Here is a 23,524-nt window from a genome sequence, read left to right on the forward strand (position 1 = left end):
AGATTGTTCCCTCCAAATTTAGGTGACAGAGTCCCTTTAAGCTACCGGCTGCAGAAGCCTCACCAGTATATAGTGAGCAATGGCTGTAACCACACGCCAGCTCCCTCCCACCGACAGCCGGCTCCCCCCCAGCCTGAAAGCCAGCTCCCCAGCCTGACAGCCGGCTCCACCATCCCAGCCAACTCCCCCCCCCCCCACCCGTCTCCCCCCCTCCCACCGACAGCCGTCTCCCCCCTCCCACCGACAGCCGGCTCCCCCCCTCAGCTTGACAGCCGGCTCCCCCCCTCAGCTTGACAGCCGGCTCCCCCCCTCAGCTTGACAGCCGGCTCCCCCCCTCAGCTTGACAGCCGGCTCCCCCCCTCAGCTTGACAGCCGGCTCCCCCCCTCCAACCGACAGCCGGCTCCCCCCTCCCACTAACAGCCGGCTCGGCAGTGCATGAGTGCAGAGCGAGGTTAAGGATGGAGAACACGGCTAGAGAAATACAACATTAACATTTAATAAAGGAACAAAAAGACAAACCACATATATAAAAAGAGAACGGCCACAACAACAACATTGCCACGTTAAACGCCCATGGCATAGAGGAAAAGAAATGCCCAATATATGAGCACAGGAGAGCATTCTGTTTTAGGTCCACCAACGAAGGGACCCCACCAGATGCCAAATAACATACTCCTGGTGGGACCCAACATGCAAGAATCTCCGGACGTGGGTTGTCCTGCCAAAAAAAAAAAAAAAACCTCACACGTCCATGATGTGAAGTTCTTCCTATGAATCTGACACTAGGACACCGTGGTCTACATCAACTGAAGAGCTGTTAGGAACTTTGTCAAAACGGTTGGACCTCCTCCGCCTTGTATCACGTGTGAATACACTTTCTTGGACAGTGGCGGTAGTCAGCGATCTTCTCCTGTTTCTCTTGGCCACGTTAAGCACTTCGTAGCCACTCAGGTTTTCCTTGTTTGGGCTGTGGACTACAATCTCCAATGTCAAAGCAGAGTTCTCCTCACGCCTCATAACAGAACTTACAGATTTCCTTCTCTTGGTCGTCTCATCTTCTTTGTTCTCCCCCACCCACAACAAACCATTGACTGCAGAGTCTCTGCGCAGTCTCATACTACGTCTCACCTTCTTTTCTTGTGTTGGAAACTGCAGAACTTCATCAATGGGAAGACAGAAGTCAAGACAGAAGTCACTCATGGCGGAGTCTGAATGAGGCAGCATAACAGTACCGAGTTCTCCGAGAGCATTTTGCTCAGGGTTTGAAAGAAAAGTGTGTGACACTTGATGGTTTCTTGAAGACCTTCTGGATTTTTGGGGTTCAGAGGCGATTGGTGGTATAGAGGAGCTGGAGCTTGCATTTTCGGCTGAGGAGCACACTAATGTTCCTTGCACTGGATCATCAATACTTACTGGTTTGTGGGAGGTCTGATCAGCATCTCGTGGAGCTACAGAAGAACGAGACACATAGAAACGTGTGGAAGAACGACGACGCTTGGAATTCTTGGCATTCCGTTTCTCCTTATTTAAACTGGGGGAAAGACCATTTGCAGCAAGTTTGCCAAACTGGTCTGTCACCCCTATCCTAGTAAGAGACTGAGGGCATTCACCTTGGGAGGTCAGGTCCAAGACATCAGAAGCAGGAAGGTCTTGGACCTTTTCTGGAAATCCACTCTTGGAGACTGTCAGGTCCTCCATCGTTGGCTCGGCTGGTTCATCTCGTGTCCCAACATCTTCTACAATGTGGACTGGTGACTTTCCTGGCTCCTTTTCTTCAAAATTTACCTCCGGAAAATCGTAAAATGTATACTGCGTCTTGATCTCTTGGACTTTACCAGCTTTATGGACCTTATCCACCAAAGCTTTACCTAGCATAGGAAAACCAAGAAAAGTCAAAATCCCAATATAAACCATCAAGCAATCTACACTACCACAACAACGAATGGCCTGCTGTACCGTGAGGAACACCCCATGACGTGGGAGCAGGTGGTGTGGTGATGCTCTCCGGTACCTCTAGGATTGGACTCAGCAAAGGCTTCTTGGATACGACGTCTCGCTCGCTATACACAGGTTTCTGGACAAACTTCTTGGATTTCCGACCTTTCTTCTTGCCTTTTCCCTGGGGAGCTTTTACCTGTGTGAGGTTACATATGTTGATTGCAATCTTACCCATTTTGATCACATCTCTCCCATGAAAAACTAGAAGAACCTTGTAAACTGGTTACGTAGTCAAGACTGATCCATTTTCTTTTTAGAGCACATGAACTTTTGAGCGCTACACTGGCACTTCTGTATCCACATGTACGGCACGGGCTCAGGAAGGGTCGCAGGAGATTAGTCGTTGGGGTCATAGGCTCCGATATTTAGGACAGGTCCTTGTGGCCATTAAACTAAAAAAGGGTGGATCATGCGACTGGCGAGTCTCAACACCCGTCTGGTCAGTCTAACTTTACCCAGCGCACCAATATTGTGAAAGCAAAATGACCCCCCAGAGTCCGGTTGCCATGTTTTCTGACTAATTTCAGAAAGTTCCCGTTCCCATTGCCTAGAGCCATGTAAGAGGCCGCAGTCGGACCCCCGCACAGGGAAGCGGTGCTAATGGACTTACCTGGCCTTCGATGATCACCGACTTTCTGGATTTCTTGGCAGTCGCTTTGACTGTCGCCTTTGAGCCGTCACTTTCTGGGGTCTCCTCGCGGCCGCTCGACTGTGAAGAAGCCGAACATTAAACCAGTCTTCATTGATGGCCGATTTACTTGTGGGGGTACACAGCCGTTTCCCCCATAAGACTGCACTGCCATTAGCAGAACTGTGAAATTTTTGAGCCCATACACTTTAAGGGGTTGTGCACTGCCCGTCTCGTGCCCAATCCGACCAGGCGCAGGGAGCGGATTCTGGCATGGAACGCCTGGCACACACATACTATCAGTACATTGATTAAGTCACTGGCTGCGCTAAGAGGCAGCTCCCCGGCGGCTTCTCCCCGTCCTGCTCCCTCCATATATGTGTGAATAGACACCTGTAAGTGTAGGAAAAGCCGCTGGGGACCCACCTAGGACTAGTGAACCCGCTTACAAATTAGGTTCTCTCTGAAACACTGCAGTGTTTCAGAGTATAACATCCCTGGCTGAATTTCTGATTAATGCGGCCTATGTGTCAGGCAGAAGAATCTAACATCGGGTGCCCTTTAAGGAATATTTCCATCTCCAAGCTCCTGTTCCAATATGCAGCAGCAGGTTTAAAAATAATAATATTCACAAATATCTCCAATTAGAAATGTAGTATAGTTGTTCTGATTAGCCATGTCACTTACCCCATGTGCTGGTGCTGCAGTAGCTTAGGAACCCATCACTACGGCCATATAGTGACAGTTAGTGGCTAGTGGTCATAACCATGGATACCTCAGCTACTGCAATGCCCTGAGACATAGCTTATCAGAAGAACTATACTACATTTCCAATTGGAGGTATTTGCCAATATTCTTATTACGCCTACTACATATTAGATAGGATCTTGAAGATGGGAATACCCCTTTTAGTCAAAAATAAAACAAATAACCACAACAAAGTCACCTAAGTGTACAATCGCAACTGGCTCACATGTACAAAAAAATATATATATATATTAAAATTACTATGCTAAAAAGTGTGTACGGTCGGGGCACCAATGAGCGCCAGCAGCGCAGGCGAGAACGAGTGAGATACCTTCCGCTTATTGGTGGAGCGCGTCTCCCGGCTTACAGCGAATGAGACGTCCAGAGAGGAGGCCGTGGATTCTATGGACAAACAAAAAAACACCAAATTACTGACCCCAGAACTTCACCTGGTAAGATATTAGATGGATGCCATCACTACAAGTGAGGTGGCACCAAAGCCACAGGGCAGGACATACACACCACAATATGGCGGTCTGCCGCTGCACAGAGATGGGATGCACCACTGCGTCCTAGGAGGCCGTTACAAGAGACCGTCCCAGAGGCCGTTATCGGACCCTCGGCTGTCGCCTACCTTGTACAGCTCTACCTGGAGCAATGCCCTTATTATACCATTATGTCAGGGTGCGGGACAGACACTTACCGTCTCCAATGTCTGGAGGTTTCTCGGCCTCCTCCGCAGCCTCATTACAGGAGATCTCCAGGTCATGGTCGCCGGAGCTGCTCGTATCGACTGCAGCTTCTATGTGTCCATCAGGACCGCACTCCTCTGTGTGCCCGGAAAACGGAAATCATGAATGGTCACACTGGATTCACAATCAGCAAGTACACAAACAGCCGGGAGCCAAGCCTGCGCAGCGCAAACAGATGGGAGCCAAGCCTGCGCAGCGCAAACAGCCGGGAGCCAAGCCTGAGCAGCGCAAACAGCCGGGAGCCAAGCCTGCGCAGCGCAAACAGCCGGGAGCCAAGCCTGCGCAGCGCAAACAGCCGGGAGCCAAGCCTGCGCAGCGCAAACAGCCGGGAGCCAAGCCTGCGCAGCGCAAACAGCCGGGAGCCAAGCCTGCCCAGCGCAAACAGCCGGGAGCCAAGCCTGCGCTGCGCAAACAGATGGGAGCCAATCCTGCGCAGCGGAAACAGCCAGGAGCCAAGCCTGCGCAGCGCAAACAGCTGGGAGCCAAGCCTGTGCAGCGCAAACAGCCGGGAGCCAAACCTGCCCAGCGCAAACAGCCGGGAGCCAAGCCTGCCCAGCGCAAACAGCCGGGAGCCAAGCCTGCGAAGCAAACAGCCGGGAGCCAAACCTGCCCAGCGCAAACAGCCGTGAGCCAAACCTGCCCAGCGCAAACAGCCGGGAGCCAAACCTGCACAGCGCAAACAGATGGGAGCCAAGCCTGCACAGCGCAAACAGCCGGGAGCCAAACCTGCACTGCGCAATCAGCTGGGAGCCAAGCCTGTACAGGGCAAACAGCCGGGAGCCAAACCTGTGCAGCGCAAACAGCCGGGAGCCAAGCCTGTGCGGTGCAAACAGCCAGGAGCCAAGCCTTCATAAACACACAAATTGCTGACCGAAGTCAGTGTAGGGTAACAAATATAAATCACAAATTGCCAAAAGGCAAATAATCCCTAAACCAAGACCATACAATGTAACTTTTAATCAATACTACTAAAGGAAATATTAAAACTCACACTGGTCAGGAAAACAGAGGACACAAGCATGCTACTAATTAGACTCACGTCCTGTAAAGTGCTCATAGTCCTAATACTGTATTAAATTTCAGGCGCATGGGTCAATCTATTGCTATAACACAGCTTCCCTGACCAGTGCTAATTAAAAATCGTCCGAAGCCTCCCCAACATGTTTCGCCAGCATGACTGGCATCATCAGGGGATTGAGGCTCAAATCCCCTGATGAAGCCAGTCATGCTGGCGAAACATGTCGGGAAGTTATAGGGCGCCAAGCCTGCTTCATGCAATCAGCTACACACTGGGCAGCAAGCCTGCGTAACGCAAGCAGCCATGTGCCACGTCTGAATATTACTACAAACCACAAGGTACAAACTCTATAAACACACAAAAATCAAACCTACCTGGCAATGGAAAGGATGCGAGAGGATCAATGTTCAAGAATTCAGCATCAAAGCAAAGTGGCAGAAGAGGCTCCTCCTAGATGAGAACAGAATAATCACCATCATCATCTCACAGATGGGGCCCGATATCTCCCCAATACCAGAGGTCACACAAAGCGGCAGGGAGCCACAGTTACACCTCCTGGAAGTGTAGAAATAAACTGACCATCCCCAACAGCACACCGACACCGTCTGCCAATACCCAGCTGGCACACTATTCATACACTTCCAGGAGAAACAACAGTGGTGAATCAGGGATCCGAGAAGAGACGACTGATGCTTCATGGTAATGGCGGCAAGGCGAACACCGCCTGTCAGGAGCCGGAGAGGAAGCCCTCTCCATGATTAATAAAGAAGGGCACATTTCTCACCCCATCACCCACCTCATCTTTGGCATCAAAATCTGGCTGTGGCATCGGATCACACGGGCTCCGGCAAGTGGACTGTTCCGCAGATGGAGTGGCATCCAGTGTACAGTAATTATAGGGTGTGCTGCCACGACGTAGGGGGGTGTTAGCCGGTAAGGTTTTGTCAAATATCTCGGGGCTCAGCTCCTTTCCAAAGGTCACCCGCTTCTTTTTCTTCATCGAATCTTCTGATATATTAATATCTGTGCTTTCCTCTTTAAAAAAAAAAATAAAAAAACCCAACATAAGTAATTGGAGGCCTGTGTCCGAGGTAGGCACCCGCGCCATACAGACAACTGGTTGTTTTTGTGCATCGTGCACAAGCTTTGCACCACAAAAGTCGTAGAATCAAAATAATGGTAGCATGGTCCTTCTAGCAGCGCTAGTTAAAGGGATCCTATCCAGGGAAGTATATGCCAGCTGTGGGTCCCACCTCTGGGGTCTGCCCCTAAATCCAGAACTCCCAAATCATTCAGGGCCACCACTCCATTCCAGACGGCATGTCATGGGGCGCCATTCTCCAGAATGATGTGGGCTCACAAGACCCGAGTCCACATGTCCTGCCAGCTAAACTTTAGTTAATATTTCCACACGTCCGTGCTATGCAATAGACCGTCAGTGCTTATTTAGGCTGCACACTGTGGCTGGCAGGACCTGTGGACTCGGGTCATGTGACCCTGATGACATCCTTCCGCACTTCTACGTTGTTGCCTGCTCATGATTGGTCAGCGTCATACAAGATGCAGAAGTACCAGACCCCCCCCCCTCTCCCCAACAAAAAACTCCCTAATAATAGCTCCTTGGACCTCACTCAATTCAACTCATTAAAGTGCCAAATATTTGATTGCTTATGTTTCCACAACGAAGGGGCGAAAAAAAAAAAGTTTTCTTCTGCCCGGCAGCCACTATTACATTGTGTATCCAGTTCGACATGAAAGATTTGGTGAAAGGTCCTCTACAGACTAAGGATATTAAAGGGATACTGGACTTCAAGTAACTATAGAATAATCAGTTCTGTGTGTACAGAGGAGTAACACTATTGTCTGGCCATTATATGACTTGTAGCGCGCAATATTCTCCAGTTTTCCCAACTGCAGGCTGTATATCATAGACAATCCACTCTGAGCTAGTGGGAGATTAACTGCAATGATGTCTCCTGTACAAAGCACAGAGGGATTCCTGCTCTTCACTGCTGAGTTATCACAGACAGAAGCAACAGCAGCAAGAGGGAAACTATACAGTGATACTGAGCAGTCTAGATGTGATTCCACCTCAGCATGATCTTTCTGTGTCATTCTGTTTTCTTCCTTTGCTCCTCTCACCTCCACCCTCTAAAGTTGTGAGGACACCGCGTTGATTCTTAATTATGATGTACATTTCAGTAGGCCCAGAGACATGAGCTATTGTCGCGTGGGTTTCCTCCGGGCACTCCGGTTTCCTCCCACCCTCCAAAGACATACTGATAGGGATTCTAGATTGTGAGCCCCATCGGGGACAGTGATGATAATGTGTGCAAAACTGTAAAGCGCTGCGGAATATGTTAGCGCTATATAAAAATAAAGATTATTATACATATGATTCTGAACGTTAATGCTTGTTGTATGTCGAATTAAGGTTTGTTAATTTGTTGAATGGCTGCTGATTACCCATTGTCATTGCAGCTTATTGTCCTGCTACCCTTGAGGGACAAAGGCGCAGGTAAATTGAACAATCCATGTTTGTTAATTTGGTGAATGCGTGCTGACTACCTATTGTATTGTTTCACGCAGCTTGTTTTTCTGCAAACATTCAAGAACAAAATATGCAGGTTAATTGAACACTAAAACCATGAGAAATGACCTCTTACCACTCAAACCTGTAGTAATGGCCTGAAGGACAGCCGTGGGTATAAAAGGACCTCTCTCCTTCTACAAACAGACTCTAAAGGACAGCAGCCAAGGTGCCATGGCTCCTACCTCAGGAATACAGATTTTAACCACTGCCCATCACTGAACCCATGGAGACGTATGGAGAACCCAGGTTGGGACAACCAGGTCACCTGGCCACATACCTCATTGGACTGTCAGCTTCCTAAGCTTGCTGCTACCTCCTCTCTGTAGGTGCCCACTAAAAGCGAAGTGCTACTGGTTGGGGTAATTGGCCCTTGAAGCCTCGAAGTTGCAGACGTCCTAATTCCAGGCGCACCATCTTATGTACTCGCTGGGACTATACCGTATGTTAGGTTCCATAAAGTATTGGCACAATGTGATACCCTCACCCTGTGTTGTCTTAGTATTCTGCCCACGGTAAAGGCGTGTGACATTCAGTGGGATGAGCCCTGGACTGTGAGGTCTTTCTAAAGACAGCCAGGCCATCGGACGAGAGCACCCACTGACCCTCGTGTCTCCACAAGTAGGAGGTGTAACCAGACCCCTCACTGTGCTGGCATTCAAGTCTTGTCCTGAGCAAGATGGATTTGAGAAGCTTCACTGAACCCCCAACCCCAGAGTAGATGGGGAGTTCATGAAGAATGGGAAGAAGGGGCTTATAAGTGGATAAAGAAGCAGATTACTATTGACAACACGTATTAGAAAGTTTTTACATTGGCCTGTGTCGATTTATGCAACGTTTCTTGAAAGTACAGTTCCCTTGAAAATGAGAATCATCCACTTCAGGCCTTCTATGAGCCAATCCATGTACTACAGGGTCAGCTATTCATTCAATTGTACGACCGGATGTATAACCACACCAAGAACTTTACCATAAAATATACTGAAAAATCGTTCGATAAAAAGAAATAAAAAATCCAAGTGCAGTGAAATGATGAGAAACATACTGCAATTTATTTCACCATTGTTCTTTTGGTTTCTTTTTTATGGCATTTAGCAAAATTGACGTGACAATTTTCCTGGTGAGTACAATTATGGCGATACCAAAAAACGTAAAAGGTTCTTGTTACATTTTAGCAGTAAAAAAAAAAAATAAATAAAATGTTGTATTGTATTTTAAATAAATGTATTTTGTTTGTGTTGCTATTTTCTAAGACCAGTGAGGTATTTTTTTTTTTTTTTATTAATTTTCTGCAGATGGAGCTTGATTTTTGCACGTTTATTGATACCATTTCTTGGGAGAGTGGAGACAAAAATGAAACTGCAGTTGCTCTGTTAGGATTTTTATTTTTGCTTTAGAGCATTTGGAATAGAGATTATTTTCATATTGGTGGCGATTCCAAATGTGTTTTTTTTTATTGGGAAAAGAAGGGCGATTCAAACTTTTTGTCTTTTCTAGTCCCCATAGGGAACATGAACCTGTGATCGCCTTTACTTTATACTGTAACACTTCGATCTTGCAGTATATTGTGAATTAATCTCTTACGCAGTCCCACCAGTCAGGGCTCTATAGGAATAAAAAAAGGTGGCGAAGACGGGGGTCCTTTAATAGGCCCATAGCGACAGTGACCACCCCACCCCCTTTTTTAGGTGGTGATGGGCACCCATGTGTATGCCATCAGTGTCGCTGCAGTCAGTGGCATTTTATGTTTGCACAGCAGGAGGTCACACTTCTGTCACTCACCAGGTAGCGGCTGAGTCCGTGCAAAAAAACGAAAATATAATGTAAACCTAGACTACTTGTATCTAACCCCCGCGAAGTTACCAATGTCTGAGCGTCTCACCATCATCTGAGATTTTTGGTAGTGAAAATAGCGTGGCGTCCTCCTCTCCGAGCCCGACCTGCAGAGGGGAAAATAAAGCGGATTAAATGGGATCGACACTAAACCCTTAAGGAACCATCTGAGATATTGAGGACCGTTCCTCATGTCTCCTGCGCTGTAGGCCCAGATCACACTGGACGCTCGCTACATGGTGCAAGGAGCCGAGCTGTTCGGGCTCACTGACAGCAGCACATTGTAACAGCTGATCGCTGTGGGGGGGATTATGGGTTAGGGGTCCAGTACCGATCTGATATTGACGACCGATCGTGAGGATATGTCATCAATATTCTCATCCTGGACAACAGTTATAATAACACTGAAATACACAATTTTTTTCCCCCTTTTAAATTTTATTAAAGTAGCAATCCGGCTGCGCTCTCTTCCGCAGCGGGAGGTTGGGTGTGGCAGGTCAGGTCACATCTACAGATATTTGTAAGCTGAAGTGCGCAATTTTGGGGGTTCGAAAGGCAAGCCTGGAGATCTGTAGACATGATATGGAAGTGAGTGGAGCCATTTAAGCGTCTCTTCCAGGGCTGTGGAGTCGGTGTTCATTTTGGTGGAGTGTGTATAATACGGACCAACTCCGACTGGGTACAGTAGTACAATGCAGGATGTGCTGTAAAGTTTTTCAGAATAATTTGGGAAAGTTATGAAATGTCCTATAAATGTCTGTTCAGTTCCTGATCTAGTGGAGATGAATCTGTCCTGCACTTTCCGTACATGCTCAGTAGTGACCAGTGCTGTGGAGTCGTGGATGAGATGAATCTGTCCTGCACTTTCTGTACATGCTCAGTAATGACCAGTGCTGTGGAGTCGTGGATGAGATGAATCTGTCCTGTACTTTCCGTACATGCTCAGTAATGACCAGTGCTGTGGAGTCGTGGATGAGATGAATCTGTCCTGCACTTTATGCACATGCTCAGTAGTGACCAGTGCTGTGGAGTCGTGGATGAGATGAATCTGTCCTGCACTTTCTGTACATGCTCAGTAATGACCAGTGCTGTGGAGTCGTGGATGAGATGAATCTGTCCTGCACTTTATGCACATGCTCAGTAGTGACCAGGGCTGCAGAGTCGGGGTCAGGGAAATTGAGTGGGAGGTTTGGTTTACCGACTCCACAGACCTGTTCTCTACCCTTATAAAAAGTTTTGGAATACCTTTCTATGAACATCCAATAATGTGGAATATCTGATCATCCACCACCAACCTTCTAAACAAGACATCGATGTACACCATTACACCCTTAAGTGGCGGTGGTGAACATGTATCTACTGTCATACCACTTACCCTGAAGTGGACAAAATCTCTCCGGTGAGTCTTCTTCAGTGCAGGTTTCAGGACGGGTCCAAAGGAAGTTTCTGATATTAGTGGCACGGTGTATTCAGGTTCTGGAGGACTTAGGAGATCTGTGAAATCTGTGAACATAACCTTTCGCTTACGGCTTCTTGAAGATCTTGGTGACGCTCGGATCTCCTCAATTTGCTCCTCTGCTGTCACATGGATATCACAAGCATTAGTCAGAAGAAAGCGAACAGCATGACACTTAGCTTTCCAACAGTCTACAGGTTACCTGTGTTACAATCATCTTTCCCTTTGGATAGTAGGATGTTATCACAATGGGAAATACAATGAACATGTACCCACCTCCTGAACAAGGACCACCCCACCACCTCCTGAACAAGGACCACCCCACCACCTCCTGAACAAGGACCACCCCACCTGCCCCTGAACAAGGACAATCCCACCTGCCCCTGAACAAGGACAATCCCACCTGCCCCACCTCATGAACAAGGACCGTTCCACCTGCCCCACCTCATGAACAAGGACCGTTCCACCTGGCCCACCTCATGAACAAGAACCATCCCACCTGCCCCACCTTATGAAGAAGAACCATCTCACCTGGCCCACCTCATGAACAAGAACCATCCCACCTGGCCCACCTCAAGAACAAGGATCATCTCACCTGGCTCAATGAAAACCTCAGTCGACAATCTTAAGCAATCAGGATCCACAGAAGTTTCTGGCATACATTTCTGGAGATGCAAAATACAGGACGAAGGTCTGACTTAGATGGCAGGAGGAGGATTGTCGTCAAAGAGACTTTCATAAAATACATTATCCACTGGGATCCCCACCAATCCCAAAATTCCCCTGTATGCAACATGGCTCCATTCACTTCAATGAGACTAGAGTAATGGCTATCACTCTCTCAGAGAACAGTGCGGTGGACATATGTGCCCAACTGCTCCACTCACACAGGGACTATGGGACCCTTGTTCTCCAAGTCGGTAAGGATCATCAGTCACTTACATTGTGGAGAAGTAATAAATGTGTGTAATGAAAACACCCTTAAGACCATGCTATTTCCCAATGTACATGTGGGCTTAATCCTTGCAGGGACGCACACCAGTAGCCAAGCAAGTACGAGATACAGATGCTTCTCACAGAATTAGAATATCATCAAAAAGTTAATTTCAGTTCTTCAATACAAAAAGTGAAACTCATTATATAGAGTCATTACAGAGTGATCTATTTCACGTGTTTATTTCTGTTAATGATTATGGCTTAAAGCCATTGAAAACCCAAAACTCATTATCTCAGTAAATTAGAATACTTTATAACACCAGCTTGGAAAATGATTTTAAAATCCGAGATGTTGGCCTACTGAAATGTGTGTTCAGTAAACGCACTCAATACTTGGTCGGGGCTCCTTATGCATCAATTACTGCATCAATGCAGTGTGGCATAAAGGGATCAGCCTGTGGCGCTGCTGAGGGGTTATGGAAGCCCAGGTTGCTTTGATAGCAGCCTTCAGCACATCTGCGTTGTTGGGTCTGGTGTTTCTCATCTTCCTCTTGACAATACTCCATAGATTCTCTATGGGATTAAGGTCAGGCGAGTTTGCTGACAATCAAGCACAGTGATACTGTTGTTTGTACACCAGGTATTGGTTCTTTTGGCCGTGTGGACAGGTGTCAAGTCCTGCTGGAGAATGAAATTTCCATCTCCAAAAAGCTTGTTGACAGAGGGAAGCATGAAGTGCTCTAAAATGTCCTGGTAGACGACGGCGCTGTATAAACACAGTGGACCTACACCAGCAGATGACATGGCTCCCCAAACCATCACTGATTGTGGAAACTTCACACTAGACCTCCAGCAGCTTGGATTGTGGCCTCTCCACTCTTCCTCCAGACTCTGGGACCTTGGTTTCCAAATGAAATGCAAACTTTACTTTCATCTGAAAACAACGCCTTGGACGACTGAGCAACAGTCCAGTTCTTTTTCTCCTTGGCCCAGGTAAGATGCTTCTGGCGCTGTCTATTGGTCATGAATAGTTTGACACAAGGAATGTGACACTTGTAGCCCATGTCCTGGATACGTCTGTGTGTGGTGGATCTTGAAGCAATGACTCCAGCAGCAGTCCACTCCTTGTGAATCTTCCCCAAATTTTTGAGTGGCCTTTTTCTTAATCCTTTCAAGGCTGCGGTTATCCCGGTTGCTTGTGCACCTTTTTCTACTACACTTTTTCGTTCCACTCAACTTTCCATTAATATGCTTGGATACAGCACTCTGTGAACAGCCGGCTTCTTTAGCAATGACCTTTTGTGGCTTACCCTCCTTGTGGAGTATATCAATGACTGCCTTCTGGACATCTGTCAGGTCAGCAGTCTTGATTGTGGAGCTACTGAAAGACTAAGGGACCTTCTTAAACGCTTAGGAAGCCTTTGCTGGTGTTATTTGTTAATTATTCTAATTTACTGAGATAATGACTTTTGGGTTTTCATTGGCTGTAAGCCATAATCATCAACATTAACCTGTAGGTCCTGGCAACTAAAAGGTCATAACTTAGATTAACTGCAGATAGAGCCGTGATCTAGGGCTTGTTTTAAGGCTGCAATACCAGACAACCCATGGATGGATGTGGGGTCATTTCTGGAAGAAAGCAACCATCTTGTACAAGCATCATAAAAACCAAGAGAAACAGATCTAACACTTCTCTCTCACAAGCCGTAAAGCTAAGGAGAGCTCTGGAAGCCATTACACGTGGTCCTGGTACATACCTGGGAGCTTTCCAGGGGGTCTGATGGGCAGGACATAAATGAAGGCTGATGCAGAGCCCTGGAGACCCCTTGATTTGGAGCATCACACAGCTTCTTCCTCTTCTCTGGGGGCTCCGATGCCCCCTCTATGTTATCTGCAATACAGAGAACAGCAGTCAACTTATGGAGGCAAGAAACTGTCCGATCACAACTAAACAGGCAAAAGAAAATTAGTTGGGGTACGAGCTGTGTGACCCCCCACAGGCAATGAGAACAAGGGGCTTCAAGTCCCAGGTAACAATGAATTGGACCCCAAGGCTAATTGCATTAGAGACCATTAAAAAAAAAACAAAAAAAAAAAAAACTGTAAAAATGACATCTACGTGTCCCCTGGTCCTAGGTGAACTAGCTGGCAGCTCACTCATACGCCTGGCACGATACTTTTGCATTGAAAGGAGAGCAGGCAAGTGATGGCTGCCTGGATGCCCGCTCCATCAGGAGGGATCACTCACCTGTTTCATTATAATCAGGAGTCGTGATGAGAGAGCGTGCTGGGGTAAGGTGTTATCCGAGCATGCTCGGGTCCTAACCCGAGAGAGACTTTGGCGTGCTCAAATAATATGTTCGAGTCCCCGCGGCTGCATGTCTCGCAGATGTTCGACAGTTGCAACACATGCAGGGATTGTCTATCAAACAGGAAATCCCTGTATAACAGATGCGGGGACTCAAATATATTACTCGAGCACGCTGAAAACACTCAGCACGCGAGCATGCTCAGATAACACCTTATTCCAGCACGTTCACTCACCATTAATCAGGAGACATCACACAGACATCACAGGAGACAGCTATTAAGTCTCCTCTTTTTTGTAAGCTAAACATTCCTAGATCCTTTATCCGTTCCTCGTAGGACATACTTTGCAGTCTGCTCACTGTTCTCTGAACTTGCTGCAGTTTTTCTATGTCTTTTTTTTTTTTACAATCTGGTGCCCAGCAGTGGACACAGTATTCCAGACTAGGACCGACCAAGATCCGATCAGGTGGGAGGAACTAAAACCTACTCACGTTCCCATTCAAGAAGAATTGCTGGGGTGTTATTTCCCGTCCGCATTTTCTTTTTAACGCAACCACTAATAATCTACGAACTCACCTTTCTCATATTCCAGCTCCTTGACTTCTGAAAATTCCGGAAAAGACGGTGAGTTTTCATTCTCCTCCACCACCTGGAAGGCGTTCCGGAAGGAGGACATCTTGTCTCTCAGGACAGAGTTTCGAGGAGAAGTGAAGGGGTTATCCTGAGAAGACAGAAGAACGAACTGTTCGTCAGCCACTCATTCATCTCACTTAAAGGGGTTGTCCCGGATTAGGATACGGATGACCGATCCATAGAATCTATATCAGATGGGGGTCTGACAACCTGCACCCTCCGGTAATCAGCCCGTTTTTAGCTCATGTAAACAGTGAATGGGTCTCTGCAATGGCATGGTGGTCTCGCGAGTGCCTCACAAATCCATTCATTCTCTATGGACGTGTGCGGCGTTCGGGAGCTCTGCCGCCCCCCCAGACACACTGAGCGGAGCAGCAAGGTGCATGGCCGCTGCACAAAGTGAATAATGGGGTCCTCTGCTCCAGTCATCATTGGGGTCCCAGTGAGCAGGCATCACCCATTATGTGGATGGGTGGGCGATCTGCATGCTACTACACACTGCCGCACTGGACTATAGGGGTCTATTCACATGCACCGAGGGGTTTCTGCTGCACCAAAACCGCTGCATAAAATCTGCTTGTATTTCCGCATTTTATATGTGCCCCCCGCCCCCACCACAATCGTTCATCAGAATGGCGGAGAAATGCTGCAAAACACTGAAAGAATTGAAATGCGGTGGATTAAGAGAAAAAAAACAAGCATATGCCTGATGCAAAAAAAAGAAAAAACCCTAGAAACGCTGCAAAACGCCACATGTGAACATACCCCAATAGGGCTGTGGGGGACTACAGGTAACAGATCAGTGCAGATTGTGCATTTACCGGGGGCTCCGGCTCACTTTTCCTATTGCTTCTCTGTAGTGCAATCTCACGGATCAGGAAGTTCATTTCTGGGGACCCCCGGACTCCAATTGTGGACCTGCGCCTGTGTTTACGTAACGATTTGGGAGATTTTTCTGCAAAAGAATATTAAAAAAACAAAAACAAATGACCAAACAAAATGTGCAAAGTATTTATAACGGCCGGAGAACTAACCTGGTGTAAGAGGAACTAGAAGTCTAGTTTGTAAATTCTGCCCAAAACACTGAGGGGTAGAACTGATTGTCGCATTGTCTGGCGTGTGACAGCCCACCATAGCGCCATCATTGGTCATTCTTTTGATAAAAGACGTTTTATTTTAAAGAATCTTTCTCAGGTTATTTGTCACCCCCCCCCCCCCCCATCTGAGAGCAGCATAATGTAGGGACAGAGACCCTGATTCCAGTGATGTGTCACTTACTGGGCTGCTTGGTGCAGATTTAATAACATCCCTGTTGCAGATCTAGCAGCAATACTGAGCCCTGTATAGACCCTCCCACACCACCGATTGGCAGCTACCTGTATACACTGTGTATAGGCAGGAAGTGGCCAGTGGTGGGGGCGGGACGATGCACAGCTTTGAATATGGAGGAATACATGGCAGCAGATTTTCTAGTCCTGTAATGATAATCTCCTGCTGATAAAGTGATTTTAATCAAAACTACAACAAGCAGCCAAGTAAGGGACACATCGCTGGAATCAGGGTCTCTGTCCCTTCATTATGTTGCTCTCAGATTAAATAGCAAAACTCTGGTGACAGATTCCCTTTAATTGTGGACAAATGTCCTTGTCTGCTGAATTCTGTGAATGACAATCAGGATCTGGTTTCTCCACGTAACTCAGGTCATCGAGTACCAATGACTGGACAACCCCTTTAAAAAGGAGTTGTAAAAAGCATATAAGTAGGATGGGGGGGTATAACTTGCGGTCCACTGGGGGTCTGACCACTGGGACCCCGTCAACAGGGGTTTGCAGAACGCCTCCTCAGTGGAGGTACAGTATGCGCTGCTCCGCTCTCTAGTGAAGCTGCTCCGCGACGTACATGGCCGCCCATACAGAATGAATGGAGATGACGGGAGAAGGCTTGACCTCTGCAGAGCCCTGGTCTCCGGACTGTTGGGGTCCTCAGTGGTCAAATCCCCAGCGATCAATAAATTATACTGACCTGCCACGGGGATAAAAAGTGTCCTGTTGAAAATAAAAAATTCCTCATTCTCCTGAGCAGCGTAGGCCCCCGATGGTGAGACCCCCAAGATCAGAAAGTCATCACTTATGTGGATAGCTGATGACTTGTTTGATTGAGAAGCCTCCAAAATAAGACCCTCTTGGCAGCTGATATAAACTATATCGGACCCCCAACCCCTAGCATGTGCCGAGACCCATTAACGCCAGGCCAAAGCCAATTTCAACACTGGTCCTGTAGTTCCGAGCCCACCCTAACAAGGTATGAGGAGATGGGTGGGCCGAACACGTACACCCCTGTACATATAGGAACATTACCTGCGCCCTTGGTGGTGAAGCTGTCACTACAGATCCCCAGATCCCCCACAGACACGGCAGAGAAGTCAGTCGGGGGGACACGTGGCTGCGGATCGTCAGGCGAGGCCTCCGCGTCCCCCCGAGGACTGGACACAGCTCCCGATGGACCAGGCTCAACACAGACATAGCTGCCTTCAGGAAACGTCACCCGACTGGTCTTCTCCTTAGACATGTCCTCCAGCTGGGAGGGGGCGAGGTTCTCCTTGGACTCGTCATTGCTGATGAACCTGGAGTGCGGCCGCTCGGTGGAGAAGAAGGAGGTGGTCTGCTTGTAGTGCGGGGTCTCGTCTTCAGACACGATCTCATAGGACTGCTGCTCAGTCTGCGGCACCAGGATGGGGATCTCTTGTAGAACGTTTCTTCTGGCCATCACCTGCTCACCTGGAACAAAACCCAGAACGATGAGGAGCAGCAACACTGACAGATTTCCTCTTTACACACAGGCAGATTCCATGCGGATCCGCCTGGCCACATGTAACGCAGTCTAGTCTGGGGGTCCCCATATAGATCTCCTCTGTACACACAGGCGGATACCATGCGGATCCACCTGGCCACACGTAACGCAGCCTAGTCTGGGGGTCCCCATATAGATCTCCTCTGTAGACACAGGCGGATACCATGCGGATCCACCTGGCCACATGTAACGCCGCCTAGTCTGGGGGTCCCCATATAGATCTCCTCTGTAGACACAGGCGGATACCATGCAGATCCGCCTGGCCACATGTAACGCAGTCTAGTCTGGGGGGTCCCCATATAGATCTCCTCTGTACACACAGGCGGATACCATGCGGATCCACCTGGCCACATGTAACGCAGTCTAGTCTGGGGGTCCCCATATAGATCTCCTCTGTACACACAGGCGGATACCATGCGGATCCACCTGGCCACATGTAACGCAGCCTAGTCTGGGGGTCCCCATATAGATCTCCTCTGTACACACAGGCGGATACCATGCAGATCCACCTGGCCACATGTAACGCCGCCTAGTCTGGGGGTCCCCATATAGATCTCCTCTGTAGACACAAGCAGATACCATGCGGATCCGCCTGGCCACATGTAACGCAGCCTAGTCTGGGGGTCCCCATATAGATCTCCTCTGTACACACAGGCGGATACCATGCGGATCCACCTGGCCACATGTAACGCCGCCTAGTCTGGGGGTCCCCATATAGATCTCCTCTGTAGACACAAGCAGATACCATGCGGATCCGCCTGGCCACATGTAACGCAGCCTAGTCTGGGGGTCCCCATATAGACCTCCTCTGTACACACAGGCAGATACCATGCAGATCCACCTGGCCACGTGTAACGCCGCCTAGTCTGGGGGTCCCCATATAGATCTCCTCTGTAGACACAGGCAGATACCATGCAGATCCACCTGGCCACATGTAACGCAGCCTAGTCTGGGGGTCCACATATAGATCTCCTCTGTAGACACAAGCAGATACCATGCGGATCCACCTGGCCATGTGTAACGCCGCCTAGTCTGGGGGTCCCCATATAGATCTCCTCTGTAGACACAGGCAGATACCATGCGGATCCACTTGGCCACATGTAACGCCGCCTAGTCTGGGGGTCCCCATATAGATCTCCTCTGTAGACACAGGCAGATACCATGCAGATCCACCTGGCCACATGTAACGCAGCCTAGTCTGGGGGTCCCCATATAGATCTCCTCTGTAGACACAAGCAGATACCATGCGGATCCACCTGGCCACATGTAACGCCGCCTAGTCTGGGGGTCCCCATATAGATCTCCTCTGTACACACAGGCGGATACCATGCAGATCCACCTGGCCACATGTAACGCCGCCTAGTCTGGGGGTCCACATATAGATCTCCTCTGTAGACACAAGCAGATACCATGCGGATCCACCTGGCCATGAGTAACGCCGCCTAGTCTGGGGGTCCCCATATAGATCTCTTCTGTAGACACAGGCGGATACCATGCGGATCCACCTGGCCATGTGTAACGCCGCCTAGTCTGGGGGTCCCCATATAGATCTCCTCTGTAGACACAAGCAGATACCATGCAGATCCACCTGGCCACATGTAACGCCGCCTGGTCTGGGGGTCCCCATATAGATCTCCTCTGTACACACAGGCGGATACCATGCGGATCCACCTGGCCACATGTAACGCCGCCTAGTCTGGGGGTCCACATATAGATCTCCTCTGTAGACACAAGCAGATACCATGCGGATCCACCTGGCCATGAGTAACGCCGCCTAGTCTGGGGGTCCCCATATAGATCTCCTCTGTAGACACAAGCAGATACCATGCGGATCCACCTGGCCACATGTAACGCCGCCTAGTCTGGGGGTCCCCATATAGATCTCCTCTGTAGACACAAGCAGATACCATGCGGATCCACCTGGCCACATGTAACGCCGCCTAGTCTGGGGGTCCCCATATAGATCTCCTCTGTAGACACAAGCAGATACCATGCGGATCCACCTGGCCATGTGTAACGCCGCCTAGTCTGGGGGTCCCCATATAGATCTCCTCTGTAGACACAGGCAGATACCATGCGGATCCACTTGGCCACATGTAACGCCGCCTAGTCTGGGGGTCCCCATATAGATCTCCTCTGTAGACACAGGCAGATACCATGCAGATCCACCTGGCCACATGTAACGCAGCCTAGTCTGGGGGTCCCCATATAGATCTCCTCTGTAGACACAAGCAGATACCATGCGGATCCACCTGGCCACATGTAACGCCGCCTAGTCTGGGGGTCCCCATATAGATCTCCTCTGTACACACAGGCGGATACCATGCAGATCCACCTGGCCACATGTAACGCCGCCTAGTCTGGGGGTCCACATATAGATCTCCTCTGTAGACACAAGCAGATACCATGCGGATCCACCTGGCCATGAGTAACGCCGCCTAGTCTGGGGGTCCCCATATAGATCTCTTCTGTAGACACAGGCGGATACCATGCGGATCCACCTGGCCATGTGTAACGCCGCCTAGTCTGGGGGTCCCCATATAGATCTCCTCTGTAGACACAAGCAGATACCATGCAGATCCACCTGGCCACATGTAACGCCGCCTGGTCTGGGGGTCCCCATATAGATCTCCTCTGTACACACAGGCGGATACCATGCGGATCCACCTGGCCACATGTAACGCCGCCTAGTCTGGGGGTCCACATATAGATCTCCTCTGTAGACACAAGCAGATACCATGCGGATCCACCTGGCCATGAGTAACGCCGCCTAGTCTGGGGGTCCCCATATAGATCTCCTCTGTAGACACAAGCAGATACCATGCGGATCCACCTGGCCACATGTAACGCCGCCTAGTCTGGGGGTCCCCATATAGATCTCCTCTGTAGACACAAGCAGATACCATGCGGATCCACCTGGCCACATGTAACGCCGCCTAGTCTGGGGGTCCCCATATAGATCTCCTCTGTAGACACAAGCAGATACCATGCGGATCCACCTGGCCACATGTAACGCCGCCTAGTCTGGGGGTCCCCATATAGATCTCCTCTGTAGACACAGGCGGATACCATGCAGATCCACCTGGCCACATGTAACGCAGCCTAGTCTGGGGGTCCCCATATAGATCTCCTCTGTAGACACAAGCAGATACCATGCAGATCCACCTGGCCACATGTAACGCCGCCTAGTCTGGGGGTCCCCATATAGATCTCCTCTGTAGACACAGGCGGATACCATGCAGATCCACCTGGCCACATGTAACGCAGCCTAGTCTGGGGGTCCCCATATAGATCTCCTCTGTAGACACACAGGCAGATACCATGCGGATCCACCTGGCCATATGTAACGCCGCCTAGTCTGGGGGTCCCCATATAGATCTCCTCTGTACACACACAAGCAGATACCATGCGGATCCACCTGGCCATGAGTAACGCCGCCTAGTCTGGGGGTCCCCATATAGATCTCCTCTGTAGACACAGGCAGATACCATGCAGATCCACCTGGCCACATGTAACGCAGCCTAGTCTGGGGGTCCCCATATAGATCTCCTCTGTAGACACAAGCAGATACCATGCGGATCCACCTGGCCACATGTAACGCAGCCTAGTCTGGGGGTCCCCATATAGATCTCCTCTGTAGACACAAGCAGATACCATGCGGATCCACCTGGCCACATGTAACGCCGCCTAGTCTGGGGGTCCACATATAGATCTCCTCTGTAGACACAAGCAGATACCATGCGGATCCACCTGGCCATGTGTAACGCCGCCTAGTCTGGGGGTCCCCATATAGATCTCCTCTGTAGACACAGGCAGATACCATGCAGATCCACTTGGCCACATGTAACGCCGCCTAGTCTGGGGGTCCCCATATAGATCTCCTCTGTAGACACAGGCAGATACCATGCAGATCCACCTGGCCACATGTAACGCAGCCTAGTCTGGGGGTCCCCATATAGATCTCCTCTGTAGACACAAGCAGATACCATGCGGATCCACCTGGCCACATGTAACGCCGCCTAGTCTGGGGGTCCACATATAGATCTCCTCTGTAGACACAAGCAGATACCATGCGGATCCACCTGGCCATGTGTAACGCCGCCTAGTCTGGGGGTCCCCATATAGATCTCCTCTGTAGACACAGGCAGATACCATGCAGATCCACCTGGCCACATGTAACGCCGCCTAGTCTGGGGGTCCCCATATAGATCTCCTCTGTAGACACAAGCAGATACCATGCGGATCCACCTGGCCACATGTAACGCAGCCTAGTCTGGGGGTCCCCATATAGATCTTCTCTGTACACACAGGCGGATACCATGCGGATCCACCTGGCCACATGTAACGCAGCCTAGTCTGGGGGTCCCCATATAGATCTTCTCTGTACACACAGGCAGATACCATGCAGATCCACCTGGCCACATGTAACGCAGCCTAGTCTGGGGGTCCCCATATAGATCTCCTCTGTACACACAGGCAGATACCATGCAGATCCACCTGGCCACATGTAACGCAGCCTAGTCTGGGGGTCCCCATATAGATCTTCTCTGTACACACAGGCGGATACCATGCGGATCCACCTGGCCACATGTAACGCAGCCTAGTCTGGGGGTCCACATATAGATCTCCTCTGTACACACAGGCAGATACCATGCAGATCCACCTGGCCATGTGTAACGCCGCCTAGTCTGGGGGTCCCCATATAGATCTCCTCTGTAGACACAGGCAGATACCATGCGGATCCACTTGGCCATATGTAACACAGCCTAGTCTGGAGGTCCCCATCTGGGTATTAGTATGATGAGGAAAACTTTTTTATTTTTTTTTCAACTGGGAAAGGGGATTTCTGAGACTGGAAAACACTGCAGTATATAGTGCAAGCGGTCAAACAAAAAACAAACAAACAAAACAAAAAACAAGACAAGCTTCAATCATACCTCTTCAAACTACAAAAACAAAACAACACAAAAACGTGGTAATAAAAAATCTGCAAAACCAGTCATCAAAAAAGCAAAACATGGTATACACCACAAAAGGATGACAATCAGCGTACTGCTACACCGACAGAAAAAGAAAGAAAAACGGTAGGAATCTCAAAAGGGACACAAACCAATTTTTTAATAAAAAAAAAAAAAAAAAGGGTGCTTAACTTTTTTTTATAACGAACAAAATATGAAAAATAAAAACACCGTACTGTACAAGTTAGTATCACCATAATCACACGGACCTGCTGATTCATGTCACCAGGACAATTAATAATTATATATATATATATATATATATATATATATACACATACACACGCACGTCCTCGCCCCCCGAGCTCAGGTACCGACCACCTCCATCCCCGGCCCCGGCACACGGAGGATACTCACACACATCCGCACGGCGCACTCACCGCTGTCTTCTGATTCAAATTCAAATCTTGCGCTCTTCACCTCGATCCCTCCGCCGCAACTAAATAGTCCCCGCATTCAGCCGTTTAACTAAACCCCTGACAAAGACCCCATTCACCTCTGAAGACCGCCGACCACACTGGACGTGTATTAGTAATATGTGAACGTCATGCACGAGCCAAACAGCAACCGTACTACTAAAAGACAGCGGATGAATACGGCGCAAGGTAACGGTTTCAAAAGTGACGTCGAGAACGGAACAGCGCAAGCGCAAAAGAGACGCATGCGCATCGTACTTTACTGATCTACGAGACGCCATCTTTCATTTTGGCATCGGTTTTCCAAGACTTTGTTGCATGCGGCTGAATGTAGAGCT

General features: G+C 49.0%; 1 protein-coding gene across 3 annotated transcripts; it reads right to left on the minus strand.

Annotated features, from left to right (window-relative positions):
- Positions 1-473: 473 nt before the first annotated feature.
- CDCA2 (cell division cycle associated 2) lies at positions 474-23,164 on the minus strand. 3 transcript variants are annotated; one of them, XM_069767025.1, is made up of 15 exons: positions 23,128-23,164; positions 17,260-17,679; positions 15,724-15,857; positions 14,846-14,990; positions 13,717-13,850; positions 11,619-11,688; positions 10,943-11,142; positions 9,617-9,674; positions 5,941-6,179; positions 5,519-5,594; positions 4,078-4,203; positions 3,706-3,776; positions 2,610-2,708; positions 1,958-2,135; positions 474-1,869 (listed from the first exon to the last, which is right to left on the minus strand). In XM_069767025.1, the coding sequence occupies exons 2-15, from the start codon at positions 17,666-17,668 to the stop codon at positions 770-772; spliced, it is 3,039 nt and encodes a 1,012-aa protein (XP_069623126.1). In that variant the 5' UTR covers positions 17,669-17,679; positions 23,128-23,164; the 3' UTR covers positions 474-769. The 3 variants fall into 3 exon arrangements, with proteins under 3 accessions (XP_069623126.1, XP_069623124.1, XP_069623125.1); XM_069767023.1 differs by having other exon boundaries at positions 10,943-11,145; XM_069767024.1 differs by lacking the exon at positions 23,128-23,164 and adding an exon at positions 23,052-23,115 and having other exon boundaries at positions 625-1,869; positions 10,943-11,145.
- Positions 23,165-23,524: the final 360 nt, after the last annotated feature.

Source organism: Ranitomeya imitator, chromosome 4, assembly GCF_032444005.1.
Source record: "Ranitomeya imitator isolate aRanImi1 chromosome 4, aRanImi1.pri, whole genome shotgun sequence".
Taxonomy (NCBI): Eukaryota; Metazoa; Chordata; class Amphibia; order Anura; family Dendrobatidae; genus Ranitomeya; species Ranitomeya imitator.